This window comes from Talpa occidentalis, unplaced genomic scaffold (assembly GCF_014898055.3).
Source record: "Talpa occidentalis isolate TD23 unplaced genomic scaffold, MPIMG_talOcc4v2.1 talOcc4.7, whole genome shotgun sequence".
NCBI classification, from domain to species: domain Eukaryota; kingdom Metazoa; phylum Chordata; class Mammalia; order Eulipotyphla; family Talpidae; genus Talpa; species Talpa occidentalis.
In genome coordinates this window covers 96,842,895-96,863,720 of record NW_023605083.1, presented here as the reverse complement: position 1 = coordinate 96,863,720, position 20,826 = coordinate 96,842,895, and the positions used below count along the sequence as shown (strand labels likewise).

At 38.6% G+C, this 20,826-nt stretch overlaps 1 protein-coding gene and 1 long non-coding RNA gene across 2 annotated transcripts in view; one reads left to right on the top strand and one right to left on the bottom strand.

Moving 5' to 3' along the window:
- The window catches only part of LOC119232715 (protoheme IX farnesyltransferase, mitochondrial), a 119,196-nt gene extending 106,801 nt beyond the window's left edge, over positions 1 to 12,395 (bottom strand). Inside the window, exons 1-3 of the mRNA XM_037494908.2 lie at positions 12,256 to 12,395; positions 8,172 to 8,305; positions 6,167 to 6,488 (exon numbers count right to left, since the gene is read on the bottom strand). Coding sequence (XP_037350805.1) covers positions 6,167 to 6,488; positions 8,172 to 8,305; positions 12,256 to 12,298 — 499 coding nt within the window. The 5' untranslated portion in view covers positions 12,299 to 12,395. The remainder of the gene's footprint in view (positions 1 to 6,166; positions 6,489 to 8,171; positions 8,306 to 12,255) is intronic.
- Positions 12,396 to 12,446: 51 nt separating this feature from the next.
- LOC129144873 (uncharacterized) lies at positions 12,447 to 20,603 on the top strand. The gene is made up of 3 exons (XR_008549650.1): positions 12,447 to 12,621; positions 13,158 to 13,261; positions 20,340 to 20,603. It is a non-coding gene; the product is annotated as an uncharacterized LOC129144873 (long non-coding RNA).
- Positions 20,604 to 20,826: the final 223 nt, after the last annotated feature.

The window sequence follows — 20,826 nt, the reverse complement described above, 5'->3', positions numbered from 1 at the left end:
GGCAACCTTATTTGCTACTGCGACTACAAGGTCAACTCCACCCTGAAGACGTCTCCTTCTTCCAGCCCATGCTCTATCTGAGCACTTGTCCTTCACAGTCAATGGCCCACTGGATGTCTCCACTAGCTACGCCTGTAGCAACTGAAACTCCATGTGCCCCAAAACTTGTTTCTTTCTTCAGCATCCATATTCTTAAGACTTATCACCACCATTCTGTACCCAAAAAGCAGGAAGTTTTTCTAGGGCAGTGGGCAGCCTGAAATGTCTGAGGGGGTGTCCCAGTTAACAAATTTATTCTTTACTTAAGAAACAAGTATATAACTCTTGACATAGTCACTTCTATTCAGTTATTCTTTTAATCTTCAGAACAACCCTATTATTTTATTATTACCCTGAGTATACAGAATAGTAAACTGAGGCACAGATTATGGAACTTGCTCAAGGCCAATCTGTTTCTTCAATGTGAGCAGTCCAGCCCAGCAGTCACTACATGATGCTCCATCTCAGAGGCTGGGTTGGGTGGTAGGACTACAAGGGGCATACAGTCTAGAAAACTAGAGAATACTTGCTTCAATTAAAGGGAGTCAAAGTGCAATTTCACATCATAAATCTTTTATGCCTCCCAGCATTCTACCATACCCTCCTAAGGTTCTGTTCATTCTATTTCCTTAGTGTTTCTCGATCTTTCTCCCCTTTTATCCTTCCCTACCAAAACCTTAATTCAGACCGGGGTCATTTTGCAATTGATGACCACTGATTTGTCTACATCATTCTTGCCTCTTACTGGTCCAAGCTCTTTAGTCTGGGTCAGCAAACTTTTTTGGAAAGGACCAGATAGAAAATTTCAGGCTCTCTAAGTCATAATATAGCTGCAATTACTCAGCTCTGCTGATACAACATGTTATCAGCACAGAAAAGCAGCTGTGTTACAACAAAACTTTATCTATAAAAACAGATGCCCTGTGCTCAATACCATTACTACAACAATTTTGTTAACCAATCCTACTCCTAACACTGATATACATCCCAGATAGTACCTAAATCTTAGAGAATATAGGAGAAATATAAAAGTACCAGAAAAAAATATGAGTGAATGCTTTCAGAACCAACGAGTGGTAAAAATCTTTCCAAGCATAAGAGAGAACTAATAAATTTGAATACATAAAAGATAAAAATCTCAGTGGGTATGGAAAAATGAAACAACAAAACATTACAAATTAAACATCATAAAGTGAAAAGAAAAAATATTTTGACGCATATGACAGATGAAATGCTAATTTTACTTACAAAGGCTCTAAAATTTCACTAAGAAATGACGGAAGATATGAGGTAAGTAATAGAGAAAAATAGCAATGATCAAAATAGAAAAAAAAAGATGTTAAATCTCACCACAACTTAAAAAATGAAAACTAACACACACAGAAATCTTTTCCAATTATCCAACAGGAAAATTTGGTAAAGATTTCACAATCACAGAATACAGAGGGAGTCAGATTCTGACTTGCTCTTAGAGGCAGTGTAAATTAAACTATCCTTTTTAAGGAAGCAACTAGTTAATCTATCAAAATTGAAAGGTTTAAAGCTAGCAATTACATTTCTAAACACTTATTCCATGACTCATAAGTATGCAAAGACATGTACATGAAGGTTAACCACAGAATTGCTTTTAATAGCAAAAAAAACTGGGGCCTCCCCTGGTGGCGCCTTCACAGGCGGTTGAGCGCAGCGCTGTGAAACTGTCCGCAGCCTCTGCAGCGCCGGTTCGATCCTGGCCAGCTGGCGAGGGTCCCACATAGTGCTGCAGACCTCTCCCACTGCTCCCCTCAGCAGTGTATTTCGTCAGTCTGCCTGTTCTTTCCCCGCTCTGTCTCTGGTGAATCCTCTCACTCTCCTGCACATCTGGCCTGTACCCTGGGTCTTGTATAAATAAATAAGTAAATCTTCAAAAAAAAAATAGCAAAAAAACTGGAAACACCCTATATGTTCACCTGTAGAAAATTAGTTAAGAATAGCAGTTGCATATAATGAAATAGTATGCAGTGAAGTAAATATTGACAGCAAAGCTACACTGTTAAGAGAGTATGGCAAGTTGCAGAAATGTGTGTTTACATATAATGATTCTATTTCTATTAAAATGAATAGCCATATCTATATCTGCTTATCTATTACATATAGAAAGCTACATTTCAAGCAAGGCTTTTAACTAGAACAGAAAGAATGAGTACTTTCTCAGTTTACAATATATGCTTCTGTATTAATTGAATTTTCTTACATTAAGTTTAAAATAACTTAGTAGTAATTAAAAGTGTTTTAAGAGATATTAAAACAAAACACAAACCATGTTCTTCCAAAGAACTTCCCATCACTTTTGGCCGTAGGATATAATAATGAAATCCTTTTAGCATAAAATACATGCCAATATGATAATGTGGTTCTACCCAGCTCTTCAGCCTCAGTAATGGACTCTCCTAGGTACACATATTGTGTTAACCATAGCATACTGCAGTGTCCTGAATATGCCAGGATGGCTTCTTTGCCTTTGCAAAAGCTTCTATCTTTGCCTTTGCAAAAGCTTCTCTCTTTGCTTACAATCCTTTCCCTCACTGCCTAATAAATATACATCCACCTTAATCCCCTCCAGAGGGTGAAATAACATTCACTTCTCTGGGTCCCCCAAGCCCCCTTAAACATACATACATCTGTCACAACATTTGCAATATTAATTTCCTTAATGATAGATATAGTAATAATAATAATAATAGTATTAATAAGAGTCAATTAGGTGACTACTATGAGATACTGAGAATCCAGGTATTTTACATGCATTATCTCGTTAATCATCACGATAAGACTGAAATATACCATTATCCCTATTTTAAAGGTAAAAAAACTAAGGTACTCTAAGGTTAAGCAAAGTGTCAACGATCACACAGTATTAAAAAAGAGCTCTGGGCTTGAAACACAAATGTATTAGACCAACTTTTTGTTTATACGTATATGTATGTGTACAAAATCTCTCCACCCTTTGGTGGTAGAAGTAGTGTGGTAACAAATGTCAAGAAATGTGAATGTATACCCCTAAAACATATACAGTATTGTGAAGAGTTATCTCAATTATAAAAAAAAAAATCGTATTTATAATAGCAAGCAAAAATATTAAATACTAAGGAATAAAACCCTCCCTCCTCTATCAACTTCTTAAGGACAAAAATCATGTGAGTTCTCTCTTTAACTCCATCATCTAGCACAAATAAGTGCATTGTAGACACCACAATTAATGTTGAAGGCAGGCAGGCTCATAGTCTTAAAAGGGGAGTTAGAAGTCAGCATCTAGTTCTACTACACAACACAGAAGTCCCTTCCAACTTCTCTCAAAGATGATCTGCTCCCACCTGAACAGTTCCAATGACAAGAACTTTGCCTTACAAGGCAGTCAGCCCATTTCACATCCTTGCTTTCAGTGTCTTGCCTGAATTCTCCACCTGTCAAATTGTCAGTTTCCTTCAGCTCTATCACTGTAATCCCCTTTTTATGGCACTTCTGAACACAAATGGCTTTCATTTATTTCCACTGTGTTTTTTAGTTTCTTAACATCAAGGACTCTCCTTAACTTAGCTTTGCTACAACAGCCAGCATCTCCTAAGAACCCTACTTCATATTGAGAGGACCTGCCACACTGCTAGCACCTCCCAGCTCTGCCCTCTGGACCACAAATCAGCAGCAGTTAAGTCAAGAGAGTTACAGATATTTGAAGATGGCTATGATGTCTTCATTCTCCTCACTACTCTCCTCTCTTCTTTTCCAAGCAAACACTCTCATTCCCCAGGTGACAGATTTCCAATTCCCTCCTTCTTCATAGTGATCCCTTCCAGAGGACTTCAGTTTTTCAATTTCCTTCTTCAAAGCAAGTCCCTAACAAGTGAAAAGCACTGTACCCAGACTACTACAAGTACTCAAAAAACACTATATGCATGATTTCTGCCATCAAAATCTTAGGGAATATACACATTAAACAGAAATCAGGTGTTTAACTGTAGTTATTTGGAAACTCACTATTAAGGCTCTCCCCTGTGCCAGACATGCCATTGAGTACTTCAAATGCATTATGTGACCTAAATTCTTAAATGACATTATTATTCCCACTATGCAGATGAGAAAATTGCCTCTACATGTTTAAGGAACTGCTTAGAGTCTAACTAGTAAATGTCATAGTCAGGATCTGGACAAGTCTGCTTGCCATAGTCCCCGTTTGGGGAAGGGAGACCTGGCCAAGTACAGGCGACAGAAAGCTTAAGGAAGAAGTCATAAAATGATGTGACTAGTTATCAGAGAGGCAGACCAGTCTCTTAGGAAGCAGGAGGAAAGATATGGTGGGGCAGAAGGACTGACCTAAGTAGCAGGATAGAGTGGGGAAGGAAACAAGTTTGGTTTCTGGAGGAGAGTTTAATCATTCTTTTAAAATGAAGCAAAGTTGAGGCAGGAGTAACGGCAAACTCTTAAGTAGGTTAGGAATATAGAAAAGCGATGTTTTTGGAAAGGTTGATCTGGCATCTCTGAACAGCATACACAGTAGCCCCCTAACCTTCACCTTTGGCCTCACTTGTCACAGTTTCAATTACCTGAGGTCAACTGTGATAGAGATCACATTCACATAGCTTTTATTGTAGTATATTGTTATAATTGTTCTATTATTAGCTTTTGTCTTCATCTCTTAATGTGCCTGATTTATTAAGTGAACTTTATCATAGGAGTATGCATATACCCCTATGAAAATGAAGGTACAGAATGAAGGTAGGCAGATGAAGGTAGACAGAACAATTAGGAGCTGCTACAATAACTAAAGACCTCATAATTTTGGGACTCTCAACTTCAGAAAGGAGGACGAGAAATCTTATAAACAGTACCAAAGACCCTTTGTTAACAGCTGGTTGTTAAGACTACATATGAAGGAAGAATGGAAATCAAAGTTAATGAGCTTAAAGTTTCTCATCTGAGGTAACTGAAAATACTAATATCACTTACAGAAATGGAGTGATAATGGAGAAGAAATCTACAGAGTGACAAGGAGATACAAAAATGGACATATTAAATGATGGTAGGCAAAAAGGTACCCTTGGCAGAAACATGATGATTCCTGCCTGGCTATCATGCATGCTGGGCACTATGACACATTTCCAGGATTCCACCCAGAAAGTCTCATAGAGTTACACTATGTAGGTGTTACCATGATTCTCCAGCCCTTCTGTCCCTAAGTCTATTTAAAGATTTTCTTTAAGTGAGTTTGGCCACTGAGGAATGAAGGTGTCTGGTTTACCTCTTTTCAGAATGGGTTTCAGGCGTAACTCTCTTGAAAACCAAACACCACCATTTCTCCATTCTCTACTTCCAAAAGACTCACTGTCTCATCTTTGATTTCCCAATTTTGACTCAGTAACATTATTTACCCCTCTATGTCCTTGAAGGATACCTGCTTTACCTTTATCATTCACCCATTATATTTCTTCTTCCCATTCTTATTCAAAAAGAAAAGGACACATTAGATCTTCAGGTTCCAGGATGACGTAGAACAGACTTTCTAAATAGGGCAAGTCTAGAATAAGCTATTACTAGGTTTAGTGATGAGATGGGGTGTTATTGAAGCTGCTGCTGACTCATAGGATGGTGGTACAACGCAATGATAGAAAGATGGATAAATACTCAAATAAACTCACTACAATTCGGTACAGTTTGCAATTAAATAAAAAATCTGGCTCCAAACCTTTTTTCAGAGAAGGGCTCTATACTCCAGAGGTCCCAGCAGTGAGCTGGGAGTTCCAGAGGCCAGGTTCACTGCATACCAAGCCAAGCAGTGCAACCCTTCCTGCTTCCAGAGCTCAAACAAATTATCTCACTACATCTTTAAATGATGGCAGGTATAAAAACACAAAAGACAAGGAAATAAACAGGATAAGCATTCTACACTAACTGTAAATAAAGGAGACACTATTTTTAGTACAACATATTTTATGCAATACTATTTATAATTCTGTGTAAATAGAATCCAGAAAATTTGATTTTGAATTCCAATTTAAGAAAGCAAAATAGTGAATGGTTCTGAAGTTTCAAAATATTCCTTTTGCGGCAGTAAACAAAATTAGCTTTATGTTTAACCAGAAAAGCCAAGTACCTGTGAGTTTGATTTTGGATAGTCGAGCCAAAATTCCTGGCAAATCATCCACATGCAGCTTCATCTCTTTCCACTGCTTTTCATCTCTTGTCTGTTTCTTCACATGAACTGAACCTTCAATTATTGAAGCAGATTCTAGTTCTATCACTTCTTTTTTATTTGGCTCTCTGGATAAAGACAGGCTGGAGGGTGAAAGAGATCTCATCTCATATATTTCTGTTTTGGCTGGACCCGAAGATGTTTTTTCAAGGAAAGGAGATGTCAAGGGTTCTGGCTTTGGTTTTACTTGCTGGTTGAGACTTCTGTTCAGCTGTGTGGCATACTAAATTTAAAAAGTACATGTTACCATAAAACCAGAGCCCAATATGCTCTTCATGGCTTTTTAGTAATAGCTCCCATTTACCCAGTTTTTACTTGAAAGATTTTCCTATTACTTTGTAAGTACTTTCTGAATTAACTAATATTAGTTGTTTGCTACATGTTTGCTATGAGATTTGGAGACTACAATAAATATTTCAGCAATGGTTTTCAAATTCTGTGATTAGAAAATCCCAGGAACTTAAGTTCCAAAGGAAAATAAATTTATTTCTTATTCATGGCCACCAGACTTTCCCACAACATAACACTAGAAACTAAAGGTTTAATATTACATATACAATAACAAAACTTTATATAATCAAGAGCCCAAGTCAACCTGTTGACTTTTCATGTTCTAAGCAAATAGTACAGAAAGGGGTTCAATGGCCAGGCAAAATCCAGGACTAAGTGATGTTAGAGCACAGCGTCTGTGGAGAGAATGTGGGCTTTAGAATCTGACAGTCTCTACTGCTCAGTAGCCAAAACTAGTAACTTCTACTAACATTTGTGAGGCACTTTATAGTTTTATATATTTTATAGCTTATGTAATATATATTTCTTTTAATCTCAGCAATTTGTGAAAGAATATGGGTCATTATTAATATATCTTTGATTAATTTATACAGGAGGAAACCAATGCACAGAAATAAACTGACAAAGAGTCCAGAGTCAATAATGGTTGGCTATAGGACATCGTGGGATTTAGAGCCGCCTTTCTGATAACTAGATCAGTGACTTCCCCATTATATCACAAAGGTTTAAACTTACATAATAGTCTTAGAAAAAGAATTACTAATTCATGGATGCATTCTGAGCTCTATTTACATAAAAAGGGCGTTACCAATACTTGACTTTCTCTTCTAAATATTTATTAACCAGAATCCTCACCCAAAAAGTCAGTATTTTTGGAAATTTAAATCTCTTTATCAAAGATAATGAGCTCTATTAAGGTTTTATGTCTTAAGTTCAAAAGAGATGACAGAAGTATCAATTAGTCATTTAGATTATGAATTTGTTGTTATTTCATGATTACACTATAATTACGAATTTTCAGCTATCATTTCTCCATTCTATAATCCCTTTTCTACTAGAGAAAATGGCAAATGCCCTCACTGATAATTAAAAGCTACCATCAATATCAACTTAGCTAAAGATCGACAAGAGGACCAAAATGTATTATCAATGCCAATTATAAAATGCCTAGCAAATCAGAGAAGATATTGATGTGCCTACTCAAAAGTGCACATGGTTAAAAGACGTTTAAATGCATTGCTACTGTAAGAAAAGTCATACAGTTAAAGCAATTACCTCTATTACTAATGTATTATTCACAGAACCTTAAAGAATTTTAAAAGATGTATGGCCTTCCCTAATTTTAGCATAGTGGAAATATGCCAGAAGTTTTCAATCTTTCTCCAAACTTAATAAATTCAGGATCATACTTTTAACTTCAAATGCTAGAAACTGATTTCAGCTACAAAAAATAAAGGAAAGGACTAAAGTTTTGGATAAACTTAAGATGACTAAGTACAAGTCTTTTTAAACTTTACTCCTTATAATGCTTCAAATAACATAATTTTTGAAATTATATTATACAAAGAAAGTAAAAACAGTAGCAGCAGGGTAAAGACAATCTTCAAAAACATACCATGCGCTTGAGGAAGTTAAAGTGCTGAAATGTAATGCACTGCTTCTTGGTGCTCCTGAAAAGATGCATAAACTTGTGAGGGGATTCCTGCACAGCTCTCCTTTCCAGATACCAGACACATCCTCCCATCCAACCTGTAAGAGAGGGAGGAGAAAAATGTTAAAAATGATGAATGACTTCCATGTAATGACTATACCTACGCAAGACTTCCATGTAATGACTATACCTACCCAAAACAAAGCCAATAACCACATTAAGCGCTACACGGTCATGGGCCAGAACACTGAAATGAGCTAATCCAGATTTCTGATGAACAACTTGAGTCCCACTCACTATTAAGTCAGCGTGATTCGTCAGCAGAGCTAAGGAAAGTTTTAATTTCAGGATGCTATGCCTTTATTACAGTAAATGCTAGAATGATCACTCATCAGATCTTTTTAAGAAAAAATGAATACAAAAGTCAGTTCAGTCAATTTAAAAATGAAATTAAGAAGAATTTTTCTTAACAGTAAACTAGAAGATACATTTCATATTAATATTTTGGTCATGTGGAGTAAGACAACTCACAGGGAGAGAAGATAGTTCTCAATAAAATATCAGTCTAGTTAAGAAGTTGTGGGCCTCCCTGGTGGCGCAAGGGGTTAAGACGCAACCCATTGAAGCTATCCACAGCCACTGCAGCACATTCAATCCATGGCCAGGGAGCTACCCACATGGCACAGCAGACCTCTCCTGGCTTGCCCACTGCTCCCCTCAGCAGTGTATTTCAGTCAATCTGCCTGTTGTGTTCCCCACTCTTTCTCTGGTAAATCCTCTCACCCCCAACACCTCTGGCCTGTACTCCAGTTCTTGTATGCATAAATAAATAAATCTTTAAAAAAAAAGTTGTTTGACTTTTAATCTTTCTACTAAACTTTCTCTCAAATAGCAACAAATTCATTGTTTCCCATGTTCAAGCTATTCCAGCTGTCAACAGTAAAGCAAACATTCTATACCTTTCTTTTAAAGTCTCTTCTCCCATGGCTTCAGGACACTAACGGTTCCTGGTTCTCTGCCTTCCTTTTCACTATCCTTTAGAGTCTCCTTTTGCTGTACCTGCCACTTAGAGACTTGTGTTCCCAGTGTTTTGAACTCCACATACTGTCTTTGAGCAAATGCAACTAAAGGGTAATTTTGAATTTTTCACCCATCTCTAGAATCATAATGCCTATTTTCAACTGATATCTTAATATCATCCAACAGATGGGTTGGAATATGTCTTTAAGAACATTTTATTCTCACCTTTATATCTACTCTGCTCCTTTTGTTTATGCTATTTCCTTGCTTTCAATGTCTTGCCTCAACTCTGTCGAATTTTCAGTCTCCTTCAACTTTATCACTGTAAACTCTTTTGTATGGCGCTTCTGAATACAAATGGCTTCCATTAATTTCCATCATATATTTTAGTTTCCTGAAGGCAGGGCCTCTTCTTCACTCACTTTTGCTACAATGCTTTCTATATATGCTTCAGATCACCAATTTAACTTACTTAGACTGTAGGAAGAAGAACTACCATTGTCCCTTAGAATTCAAGGCAATTATCTCAGACTGAAGAGAAGTCACTTCACAACATCTGATGCTCAATCCTCAATTAATTATGAAATGCTATTTTCCATATATAAGGATGTGTTTGCCTTCATGTGTACATGAAGAAATAACAGTTGAAATCACTCCTCTGATTGAAATTTTCTTTAAAATCAGTCTTCTAATATTCAAGTTTTATTTTTTTGACGTTATGTATTTCTCCTTTGGGATAATATGGTTTCTGCTTTTAAAGATTAGGTCCAGAAGACATCAAGGTTTTATTGTTCTGGGCCTAAGTTTTAAAGCCAATTTTGAGCTTATCTGGTCCAATGAGGAAAGTGTATTGCTGAGAGAGAAAGTACCACCTTGGGAAATACCGCTCAAGATTAACTGGGTCAAACAGATATTACAGCATAGTGGCAATGGAAAAAAAAAACAACAACAACTAAGAAACTGTACTTTTAAACCATGAAAATACTTCATTTAGTCAAAAGATGTCACATTTCTAGGAATCAATACCTTAAAACTAAAACACACAGAGCTTACAATTGAAACATTAAAAATCTGGAAACATGTGACCACATCCACTATTCACCATCAACACTGAGTTATGATTGTAGGACTTTTTAATGAGACAAGCAGACAAATAACAGAAAGGTCTTGAATTTGTTTTTAATGGTATTAAGTACTTTGAACTTTTAGAAGCGTAATCAGACATGACCACTGGACACTGAATACTGTCCCAGCTTACTTCACTAGGTAAACTCAACTTCTAGTAATAGATCTTCCAAGTTAATCAGAGAATTCATAGACAATATCTACTGGGGATGTTTTTAATGATTATGTTCTGAGCTTTAAGAAGCTAAGCTGTCTATTATTTCCTTCTACACCAGCTCTAGCAACAGTGTGAAGTACATGTAGCCCACTTACTGACAATGAGGAATTTTGAACAGTCAAGTGAAATTGTCCTATAGGTAGCTGGGGATTTGGAACTGAAAGGCAGAAAAGCAGCTAGTCAGAGAAATGCACACAGGGAAAACCTCCATTTTGTGGTGATAACTCAAGCACTAAGAAAGGAGGAGCTCTCTGACATGAGTCCTAGGGTCAGAATCAGAGATCACACCCGTCAGGGATGGTAGATAACAAAGAAGTGATTCAAAATGAATGAGATTTTCTTTTTTTAAAAAGCTTTTCATTATGGATATTTTTAGTAATACAGTGAGACTCTCTTACTTATCCCCCAATTTCAACAATGCCAGAACTATGCCCAATCTTTTTCACCTATGTTTCCTCCCACTTCCCAGCCTCTTCCTCACTTTTTGAACCAAAAGGGAACTTTCAGATTTTGTAGTTCAACTGCCTCATTTTATAGATGAATAAACTCAAGTTCTTGAAATCACACATACCAGAAGAAACTTCTAAAATAACAATATTATGAGGAAGGGATTTCATAGTCTCAGTGATCAACATTGCCAGGGAGTGCAGAGAGCCTGTGAGAGGTGAGGCCTGAAAAGATTCTGGGGTTTGACCCAAAAGGCGTCCCTGGCTTTTATGCATCTCCAATATGGACAAGCAACACATTTTTCCAGCAGCCCTTAGTTATCATCATAAACTACTGAGGGCAAACAATTCCCAATTCCTTATTCAATGTCTTCACTAGGACAAATTTCATTAATTTACAATCATTGGGAGTCAACAATGTACACCAGGTACTGTTCTTAGGACTGGAGACACAAGTGAGTAAGAATCACTGTCCCCATCTTCACTAAGTTTTTATTCTAGCTGGGAGAAACAGTAACAAAATGCTAGACAATCACAAATAATTACAAACTGTGTTAACGATGATGTAAGAAATAAACTGATGTGAGAAGAGAGAGGTAGGGGCTCTATTTTAGATAGGGTGGACATCCTATCTGAAAAGGGTGGACATCCTATCTTAAAAAATGACATCTGAGCTAAGGTCTTGCAAAGGGCTAAGTAAATGCACTCTAGCTTTAACATAGTTGTTAGAGGACCTTCAAGTAGGATTACATCAGGCACCATGCTGCTAGTAGAAAGTCAAGGTGGAGGGGGCGGGGGGGAGGCTATGGCCAGCCATCTGTAGTTGTTATCAATATCATTCTCATCGTTGTGTTCACAACCCTTTATATTAGAACAAGGTTGGGGCGGGGTAGGAGAAGGGGCTAAAGAGCTTCCCGTGTCGGTACAAGCCACAGGAACTGAGACTGATAAGCCAATAGACTCCCGGAGCCCTAAGATTCTACACTGTCGACTCTCCTTCAATCTCCATTCTCATAAAACAGAAAGAAGCACCAGACACCGACCCCCGAAGCCACAGGACAAAATTAGACGGTGGCTCCAGGGCTTCCACACTAGGCTGCTACAAAGGTCACTTCCCCCGCCGGTGCCTAGCCGACCTCGCCAAGGGCTCCCAAGGTTGCAGCTAGCCGGAACCACGGCTTCGCACGTGGTAAAAAGAAGAGATTTTTCCCAGAATAATGCCCGAGGGTTATTGCGGTACCTGACAGGAGGCGCGAGGAGAGAGTATGCGGGGATGCGGCCATAATGCACAAGTCTGGCCGCTCCCCGGGATGCCCGTGTCCTCTCTCCTCACCGGCTACAGGGCGCCGCCATCTTGCTTCCCCGCCCCCTGTGAGAGGGGAGCACTTCCGGTCCGTCACATCCGGGGGCGGGGGGCGGCGGGGACCAGCGCCAACTGCTGGTGCTGACGCTCGGAAGCCGGAGGTACTTTCGGGAAGCGCGAGGATAGTCTCGAAAAGTCAACTCTGTCAGCGGGAAGGGAAGACCAAAAGCAAAACCGGGGCCCCGGCCTCTTGTTCCCGGAGGTTGCCTGGCTGGCGTCCACGCGTCGGTTTCGAGTAACTTGGTGCGAGGGGCAGGGCTTGGCTGCGGATTGCTCGCGGGATATTTTGGTATTTGGGGGGTGTTGATTAGTGATCTAAGCGCGGGGATGGAATGGTTATCGTGGCGAGGTCTCCCCCTTCGTATCTGATCAATTTCAGCTTTGCTGTTTTCTCTGTCAAGCGGAAGCGCCGACGTACTAGGGATTGCTTGTGCCTGGGCTATGGTAGAGAACGGAATCATCAAAATATCTCCAGATGAGGAGGTGGCCTAATGGTTAAGATAGCGTACCCTGGAGTGTGAGCTGTGTTGGGACACTGACTCCATCTCCTGGCATCGTGCCCTACTTGAACAAATTCTTAAGTTTCTGTACCTCAGCTACCTCCAAAGGGGAAAATAGTAGTATGTATTTTATAAGACCGTTGAGAGCTGCAGGTGCTGGGAGTGCGAATGGCTGGAGTTAAGCACTAAAAAATTAATGTCAGCACTAAAAAATTGTCATTAGCATTATATTACTATAGCAGAACTCTGCCTTCCTCCCTTCTTGTCTTTTCCTGTTAGAATTCAGCAAGTAAATTTACACTGAAGGAAGAAGATTAAGCTTTTGAAAAAGAAGAAAAGGACAACTTGGTTCTTTCAGGGCAATTTCTGTCTTCAGCAATAAGGTGATCACCATTTTGGGTCATCCTGCTAGGGCCAGAGAATACTGAGAATAACTTTCCTTCCCTTTGGTGGTGATGGGATTTGGAGTTCCCAGTGTCTTTTGGCTTTGGTCTGGAGTGGCGGGTGGAGTCCACAAAGCCTGTATGGAATCAGCTTTAGGACATCCTTTTCCCCCTAACAATTCTATAGCTTAGAATTTACCAGTGAGGCGAAGGTGGGGTTGTCAGTTATAGGGATCAATGTAACGCAGAAAGTGCTGCAGAAACCAGCAGCAGATAAGGTAACAATTCTTTGTGCTTGGGGCAGGGAAATCTCAGCATGCCTAACTACAAGGAAGGGAAAACATACTCCATGAAAAGGAAAAAACAGCATTAAATACTATTGTAAAAATGTTTAGACTCTATAATGTTCTATATATTTTTTTAAGTATTTGATGTTTACATCAGTAACAAACGTATGTCTTTCTGAGTGATACATTAAGGTTCAAAGAGTTTTGTCTGGGGCCTCCCCGGTGGCACAAGGGGTTAAGCACAGCACTATGAAGCTATCAGCAGCCACCAGTTCTATCTGATCCCCTGCAGGCCAGGGAGCTGGCTCACATGGCACAGCAGACCTCTCCTGTCAGGGCCTGCTGCTCCCCTCAGCAGTATATTTCAGTCCGCCTGTTTTATTCCCCACTCTGACTCTGGTGAATCCTCTCACCACCATCTCCCAGTACATCTGCCCTGTACCCCAGTTCTTGTATGTATAAATAAATAAATCTTAAAAAAATAAAACTTTTGTCTGCCCAAAGTCATCTAGCTGCTGAGTTCCCAAGCCAAGACCCCTAATAGCTGTTACAGCATTACTTCCACCATGCCACACCACCTTATTCACCTAAGTATCTTGAAGAGTCACAGCTTCTGTGATTTATAAAGCACAGCATATCAACCTTGGTTGCCTGTCAGAATCACTAGTAGGACTTTAGAAATTACATGTGCCTGACCCACTTCCAAACGTCTTTAATCAGAAGGGGCTGATGGAATGGATGGAAGTGACTGTAATTTCCTTTTTAAAGCACCTTAGGTAATTTGGGTACAGAATTGAGATTATAACTGAATTGCTGGATTTAGCTTTTTTTTCTTTGACTTAGAACAGCAATATCTAAAAATAACACTAGTGTTATATTTTATATACTCAGAAAATATGAATTCCCAAGTTCTCTAGGCTTATAATAGACAAGGAGTTTAATAAACACATTCTCCCTTGACTAACAGATTTTCCTTCTTTTTAAGTCCTTTCCAAAAATAGGGGCAAAGTGTGCTGAAGTACACAAATGAATACATTGGCTCATATTTTTGAGAGTAAATATTTTATGGGAATATATGAATATATCTTGCCATGATAGGTCAAGAAGTTCATTCATCAATCTAATTGGTAATTAAGTTAGCCTAGGGAATAATCCTAAACCAGATACTCCTGAAAAATAATCCCTGGAGATACTTCTGGAAAGAAAACACTTTCATGCCCTGTCCATTGATTTTATCACCTGTAGCTGCAAGGGAGCCTGACAAAGCGGAAAACAGGACTGCAGTGATTAGTTTAGGCCAATCAATCCATCACTGTAGACCTGGACATATTGTCCCAAATCAAATTAATATTAAATGTGGGAAGAATTAGAGAATGGATCTGAATAAACAAAAAGTATGCCGCAATTTTTGTTGATCCTATTGTTTTCTAAACATTTGGATCACAACCCATTTTGTGAAATACTATGAAAATGTGGGAAACATGATCCATATACACACACACAGCCAGATACACAAAAAATGTTTGGGATTGGAATATGTCAATATTGACAATTTTTACATATTCTAAAGTAAATCTGACTTCCTGGTTTGGTTTCATTTTTAGACTTACGTTTCTTGGACAAGTTTCCTTAGAAAAATGTCACATACAATCTCTGTCCTTTAATCAGTGTATATTAATAAGACAATAGAGTTATCAGATGGCCTTATAACTCCACCTTTTCATTTAATAGATTTGGAAAACAGGCCCAGAAAGGTTAATAATTTAAGTGATGGAACTTTGTTTTTAGACATCCAGACCATCATTTTTCTCACCCCATCATATTGCCTGTCTTGTCCCTCACTTTGCTGACAACATCTCCACTAATGAATGATGTAGGTTTTATAATTACATATGCTTATTTGGCTGTATTTTTACAATTCAAGTAAAATAAAGGTATTTTGTAGGTTATGTTTTTAATTAACTATTTTGTTTAGTTTTGCTTATGAAGAGAGATATAAAGAATTAACAGCATTTGAAACTAAAAGCACAATTTTAATTATCCCATAATTACTGAAAGTTGAGTTTTATAATTCCAATACAGGTTAATGTCATTAATATAGTCATCATTTGTATATATATTTTTAAACATGATTCTGAATAATCAGTGTAAAGCTTTGTACCTTGTTGAATGTTTCCAAACTTTATCTTGATAATGGTGCCTCTTATTTTCCTTAATGCTTTAGCACTCAGTCAAAAACTAAACTGTTTTTGAGTCCTACATTGTCCAATTGCTGCAAATTTTTAAATAAAATTTCTCCTTAAAGTCTTTCTACCTATATTGAATCAAATCTGCATTTTATACTACATAACATGGCTTCTGAATATATGATAACATTTTCAAAGCCTTGCTGACTTTCCCATAATAAAGACCGATGTTTCTCTAGGAAAAATCCCAACCTAGAATATATGATGTAATGAAATGACACAGAACCATCTATCTAAAAACAAAACATATTTCAAACCCTAAGGATATGTATAGGATCTACCTTTGTTTTTCCAAAGAAGATATACAAATGGCCAATAATCACATGAAAAGATGCTCAACATCATTAGCAGTCAGAGAAATGCATTTAAAACCACATTAAGGTGTCACTTTACACCCACCGGGTAGCTAAGATAAAGAAAAGAGATAACACCAAGTATATGAGAATGTGAATATCGAGGCCCTAATATAGTACTGCTGGGGATATAAGATGAGAATAGCTGTTTTTGAAAAGTCTGGCAGTTTTCCAAGACGTTAAATAAGGAGCTATTATCATCTAACAATTTCATTCCTTGATGAAGACATACATAGTCAACAGTAAAATGACCTCATTTAAAAATGGGCAAAGTGTTTGAAGAGATATTTCTCCAGAGTAGATAAGTATACAAAATACCAAAATGCCATGAGAACATACTTGGCAATCATGAAGGAACTGCAGATCAAAGCCACAGTGAGATGCCATTTCACACCACGAGGACGGCTACAATCAATCAGATAGGAAAAAGTGGAGGTTGTGGATAAATTGGAATCCTTGTGCTGGGAATTTAAAATAGTGAAACCACTTTGGAAAGCAGTTTGACAGTTTCTCAAAATTATATACAGTGTTACCATATGATCCAAGAATTCCATTCTTAGGTATATACCCAAGAGCAATGAAAACATGTCTACACAAAAAGTTACAAGTGAGTATTCATAGCAGCATTATTCATAATAGCCAAAAAGTGAAAACAATCTAAAGTATTAATCAACTGATTAATGGTTAAATAAAGTTTGTCTTATCCATCTGCTTTGGAATGTTTAGCCATAAAAGACACTGGCGTGCTGACACGTTACAATATAGATGAACCCTGAAAACAGAAGATCTCATACAGTCTGGTTCCATTTATATAAAATGTCCAGAGTAGACAAATCCATGGAAACAGACAGTAGAACAGGGCTTGAGGAAAAGAAAAGACTGTTAATCAATATAGAGCTTATTTTTCAGGGCAATGAACATAATATAAAATTATAATGATGATAGTACAACTATGAATACACTAGAAACCACTGAACTGAATAAATAGTTGAATTATATGGTACGTGAAATTATATCTCAGCTATCTTGTTATTTGTTAGGGTAAAGTTAGAGTTACTCTAGGAGACCATTCACCATGTTGGACTGGACTGCTCATCATCTAGTAATGGCTATTCTTCCCATTAGGTTAGTAGACTGTCCAGAATTATTTCCCAGCCTCCCTTGCAGCTTGTGAGGCTTTGTGACTACTTATGGACAATGGGATGCAAGCAGAAGTGATGTGTTAAGCTACTAAATGTCCTTAACATTAGAAAGCAAGTTCTCTACTTGCTGGGATGCAGGTGAAATGGCTGGAACTTGAGCAGCACCATGGATCATAAGGCACAAGTCACATGTTAAACCCAGCAGAGCAACAAAATGGGTACCTACTGGCTATATAACTGCCATACTAGCCCTGGAAAGATTATTTGAGTGAGAAATAAATTTCTAATTTGTTTAACACAGTATTACTTTGGGTATTTTGTTACTTGTAGCACTACTTAATTTAAACAAATTTACTATTAACATGAATATAGATTAACAGTAAATTAAAAGAAATAATGTACCTGGGTCATAGCTCAATAAAAATTCTTATTGTTAAATGATTCACTATGTGCTTCAAAAGACAGTCACAATAAAATGCTGGTTGTTACGAAAAATTACTTTTGAAAGGAAATTTAGGGGTTGTAATATAGTGTAAAAATGTGCTGTAATAAAGCAGCTTGATGGAGTTCATGAACTCAGAATCTAGAAAAAGCAGTCTTAAAAAATAAGGATTTACATGTTCCTTCCACACTACTTAGGAGTGAGGGTACCAAGAGCTTAGCCCATCTGTCCCACTTTAGATGCAAGTGTGTGATGTAGAGAATGGGAATTATTCCTAGAGATAACCTCCTCCTCTTGTTCTGCTCCCCTTGTATTCACCACATTAATTTTTCTCACCTCTAATTTGTTCTCCAGAGTAGAGTCTACTTAGTATTCATTAGAAGGAGAAAGAGGGTGCTCCAACATTAAAGAGTGCTAACCTGGATAGATTCAGAACAAGAATATTTCTGGACATGTGACTTAAGAATTACACTTTGGAAAGATAGTTAAAGGGATTAAAATAGTGGATTTTGGGCCTCCCCGGTGGCGCAGCGGTTGAGTGCTGGGCTGCGAAGCTACCCGCAGCCTCTGCAGCGCTGGTTCAATCCCCAGCCACCGGAGAGGGTCCCACATGGCACAGCAGACCTCTCCTGCCGCCCGCTGATCCCCTCAGCAGTGTATCGTCAGTCTGCCTGTTCTGTTCCCCACTCTGGCTCTGGTGAATTTTCTCACCCTCCCGCACTTCTGACTGCACTCAGTGCTTGTATAAATAATAAAATAAATAAATAAAATCTAAAATAAATAAAATAGTGGATTTTGACACGACAGCTCTTTGGAGTCAGTCTTTGGAGATTCCTGGCCTTTGGATTTCCTCTCCTAACATCCTCCTGATCCCTGGTCTCATGATACTAGTAATGGGTGGTGACACAACAGGTCTGGGTGTGCTTCTTGTTTGAAATCATTCTCCTTTGAAAGGCAGAATTTTTTTCAACAAAAAGGTGGAATTTCAGGCTTCATTTATTCAGATGGGCTCCTACCAGGTCTAGGTCTGCTTACCAGAGTTGGGGCTTCCACATTAGTGTGCGGGTCCAATTATAAACAATGACTTTTTTCCACCCATATCCTCCTCTGGAGGCTTAATAAGGAAAGCTGCTACAATGGACACTTCTGGTCTGTAATTTGTAAAGTGTAAGGAAGCATGAAGTACTTCAGGACCCTGCCTTTGGCTATCCATCTCTTCATGATAATTGCCCCAGAATTAGTCAGGCCCATTCAAGACAGAAAGACACTGATCATGTATAAAGTTGTTAACTAAGGAATTGAACGGATGAAAAGATAGCTCTAAGAGAGCAACTCTAAGGTAGCTCTAAGATAGCTCTAAGAGAGCTCAAAGATAGCTCACAGAGGCAACAACTGCAGGAAGCAGCTACCCCCTGCTATGATGGAGGGTGGAACAAAAGGGAAAAGTCTGCATTGTCTCAGTGAGCAATCCAGAAGAGCTGAAACTGGGATCTCTGGCTAGGGAAACTTCCACAGGTGCTCTTCTCTCTGAGGGGACCTGGCCAAGCTAGTTCTTTAAGTGCTCACCTGCTGCTACTGGAGTGAAGGAGTATTAGAGGCTCACAGGAAGTGCAGACTGGAAGCAGAGGTCTTCTGGCTTCTTCCTTGCAGAGCCAACAGGGAGCCTGAGATAGATTTGTAACCTCCTAGCGCTGGCACCAATACTCAGAGTATCCTGGGTCTGTTTAGAAAGAGGGCAGACAACTACTGAGTTCTTATTTGAATAGATGTTCCACTCCAAGTATACAGATTAGAGTTTACAAATCAGCCCCATGTGACGTGAGTAGATTAAATCAGTTTCGTAAATCTCCTAATTCTTCCGTGAGCGAGATCATCGGATGGGATGCTAACTCAAGTTCATGCCAATTAGACATGACACCTCAGCTATAACCTGCCAGCTGCCCCTTTCCTTTTCTCCTCCCCAGGGCTGGATTCCATAGATGAGTTTTAGGATACCAAAGGTGGAAAGTGCAGTTCAAAAATCTAGAAAACTGAAAAAGCAGCAGGGAAATGCACTACAGCAAATTCTATTCACTGCCATAGCCTCTGCCCTCTTTAATGAACAGACTGATTTTATTAAGGGATGCAATATGCCCAGCCCCAGGAGATGAATCATGATTGCTTTAAGTCAATCAGAGTAACAGCATTCATATTTGCCTGGTACTCCCCAGTTTCTTACAGCAGGAGATAGCCGCATTACCCAGTTCTGGCTGGAGAGATAGAAAGAGAGACCTGCTGGCAAGGTTGCTAGGAATAATTTTCTGTACTACTGAAAGAGCCAGCATGCAAGAGGAGGTGCTCTCTTGGCCTTTCCCCTCTTCTTCTCAGGAAGCAGGCTGAGAATGTAATTCCTGGAAGTAAGGCCACCATCTTGCCATTACAAAATGACAAGCATGAAGACAAAAACACATGCTGAGAAAGGCAAAGTGGAAAAAATAAAACCTGGTTTCTGGATGAAACTATTGAGCCACTGTCCTGAATCTGCAACATCTATCTGTTGACTTACTGCTATAAACGTATATTTATGTTTTTTTTGTTGTTGTTTGTTTTTTTTTTTGTTTTTTTTTAGCATATATTTATGTTTAAGCCACTATTTGGTTTCCTGTTGATTGCATCCCAGATGATAGATTCAACCAGCAGGACAGGGGAGCTGAGGACCCTGGCGCTGAAGCTTGCTGAGGACACGTGACATGCAGAAAATGTCATGAAGCTGGAATCTGTCAGGTGTCTGAAAAACATGTCACCTTTAACAAAAATCAAAAGAATTTGAATACAGTAACCATTTCTTGCATGATGTAAGTCCACGATGATTTAAATAATGCAAAAGTCAAAAGAAGCAACTATGTTCACATTCGTTTCCTGTCTTGTCTCTTTGCTATTTACTTTGTGCCTCACTCCTTAGATGATGTCAAGATGTCCTGCTCCCCACATCAGGAAAGCTTTCCTTCCTGGGTCTCCCCTTCTCAGCATCGCAGGGCTAATGAAGAATATGGTGAAATTGGTTCTAAGAGAACCAATCCTACTGGACACTGAACACATATTTTCTAATAGATACT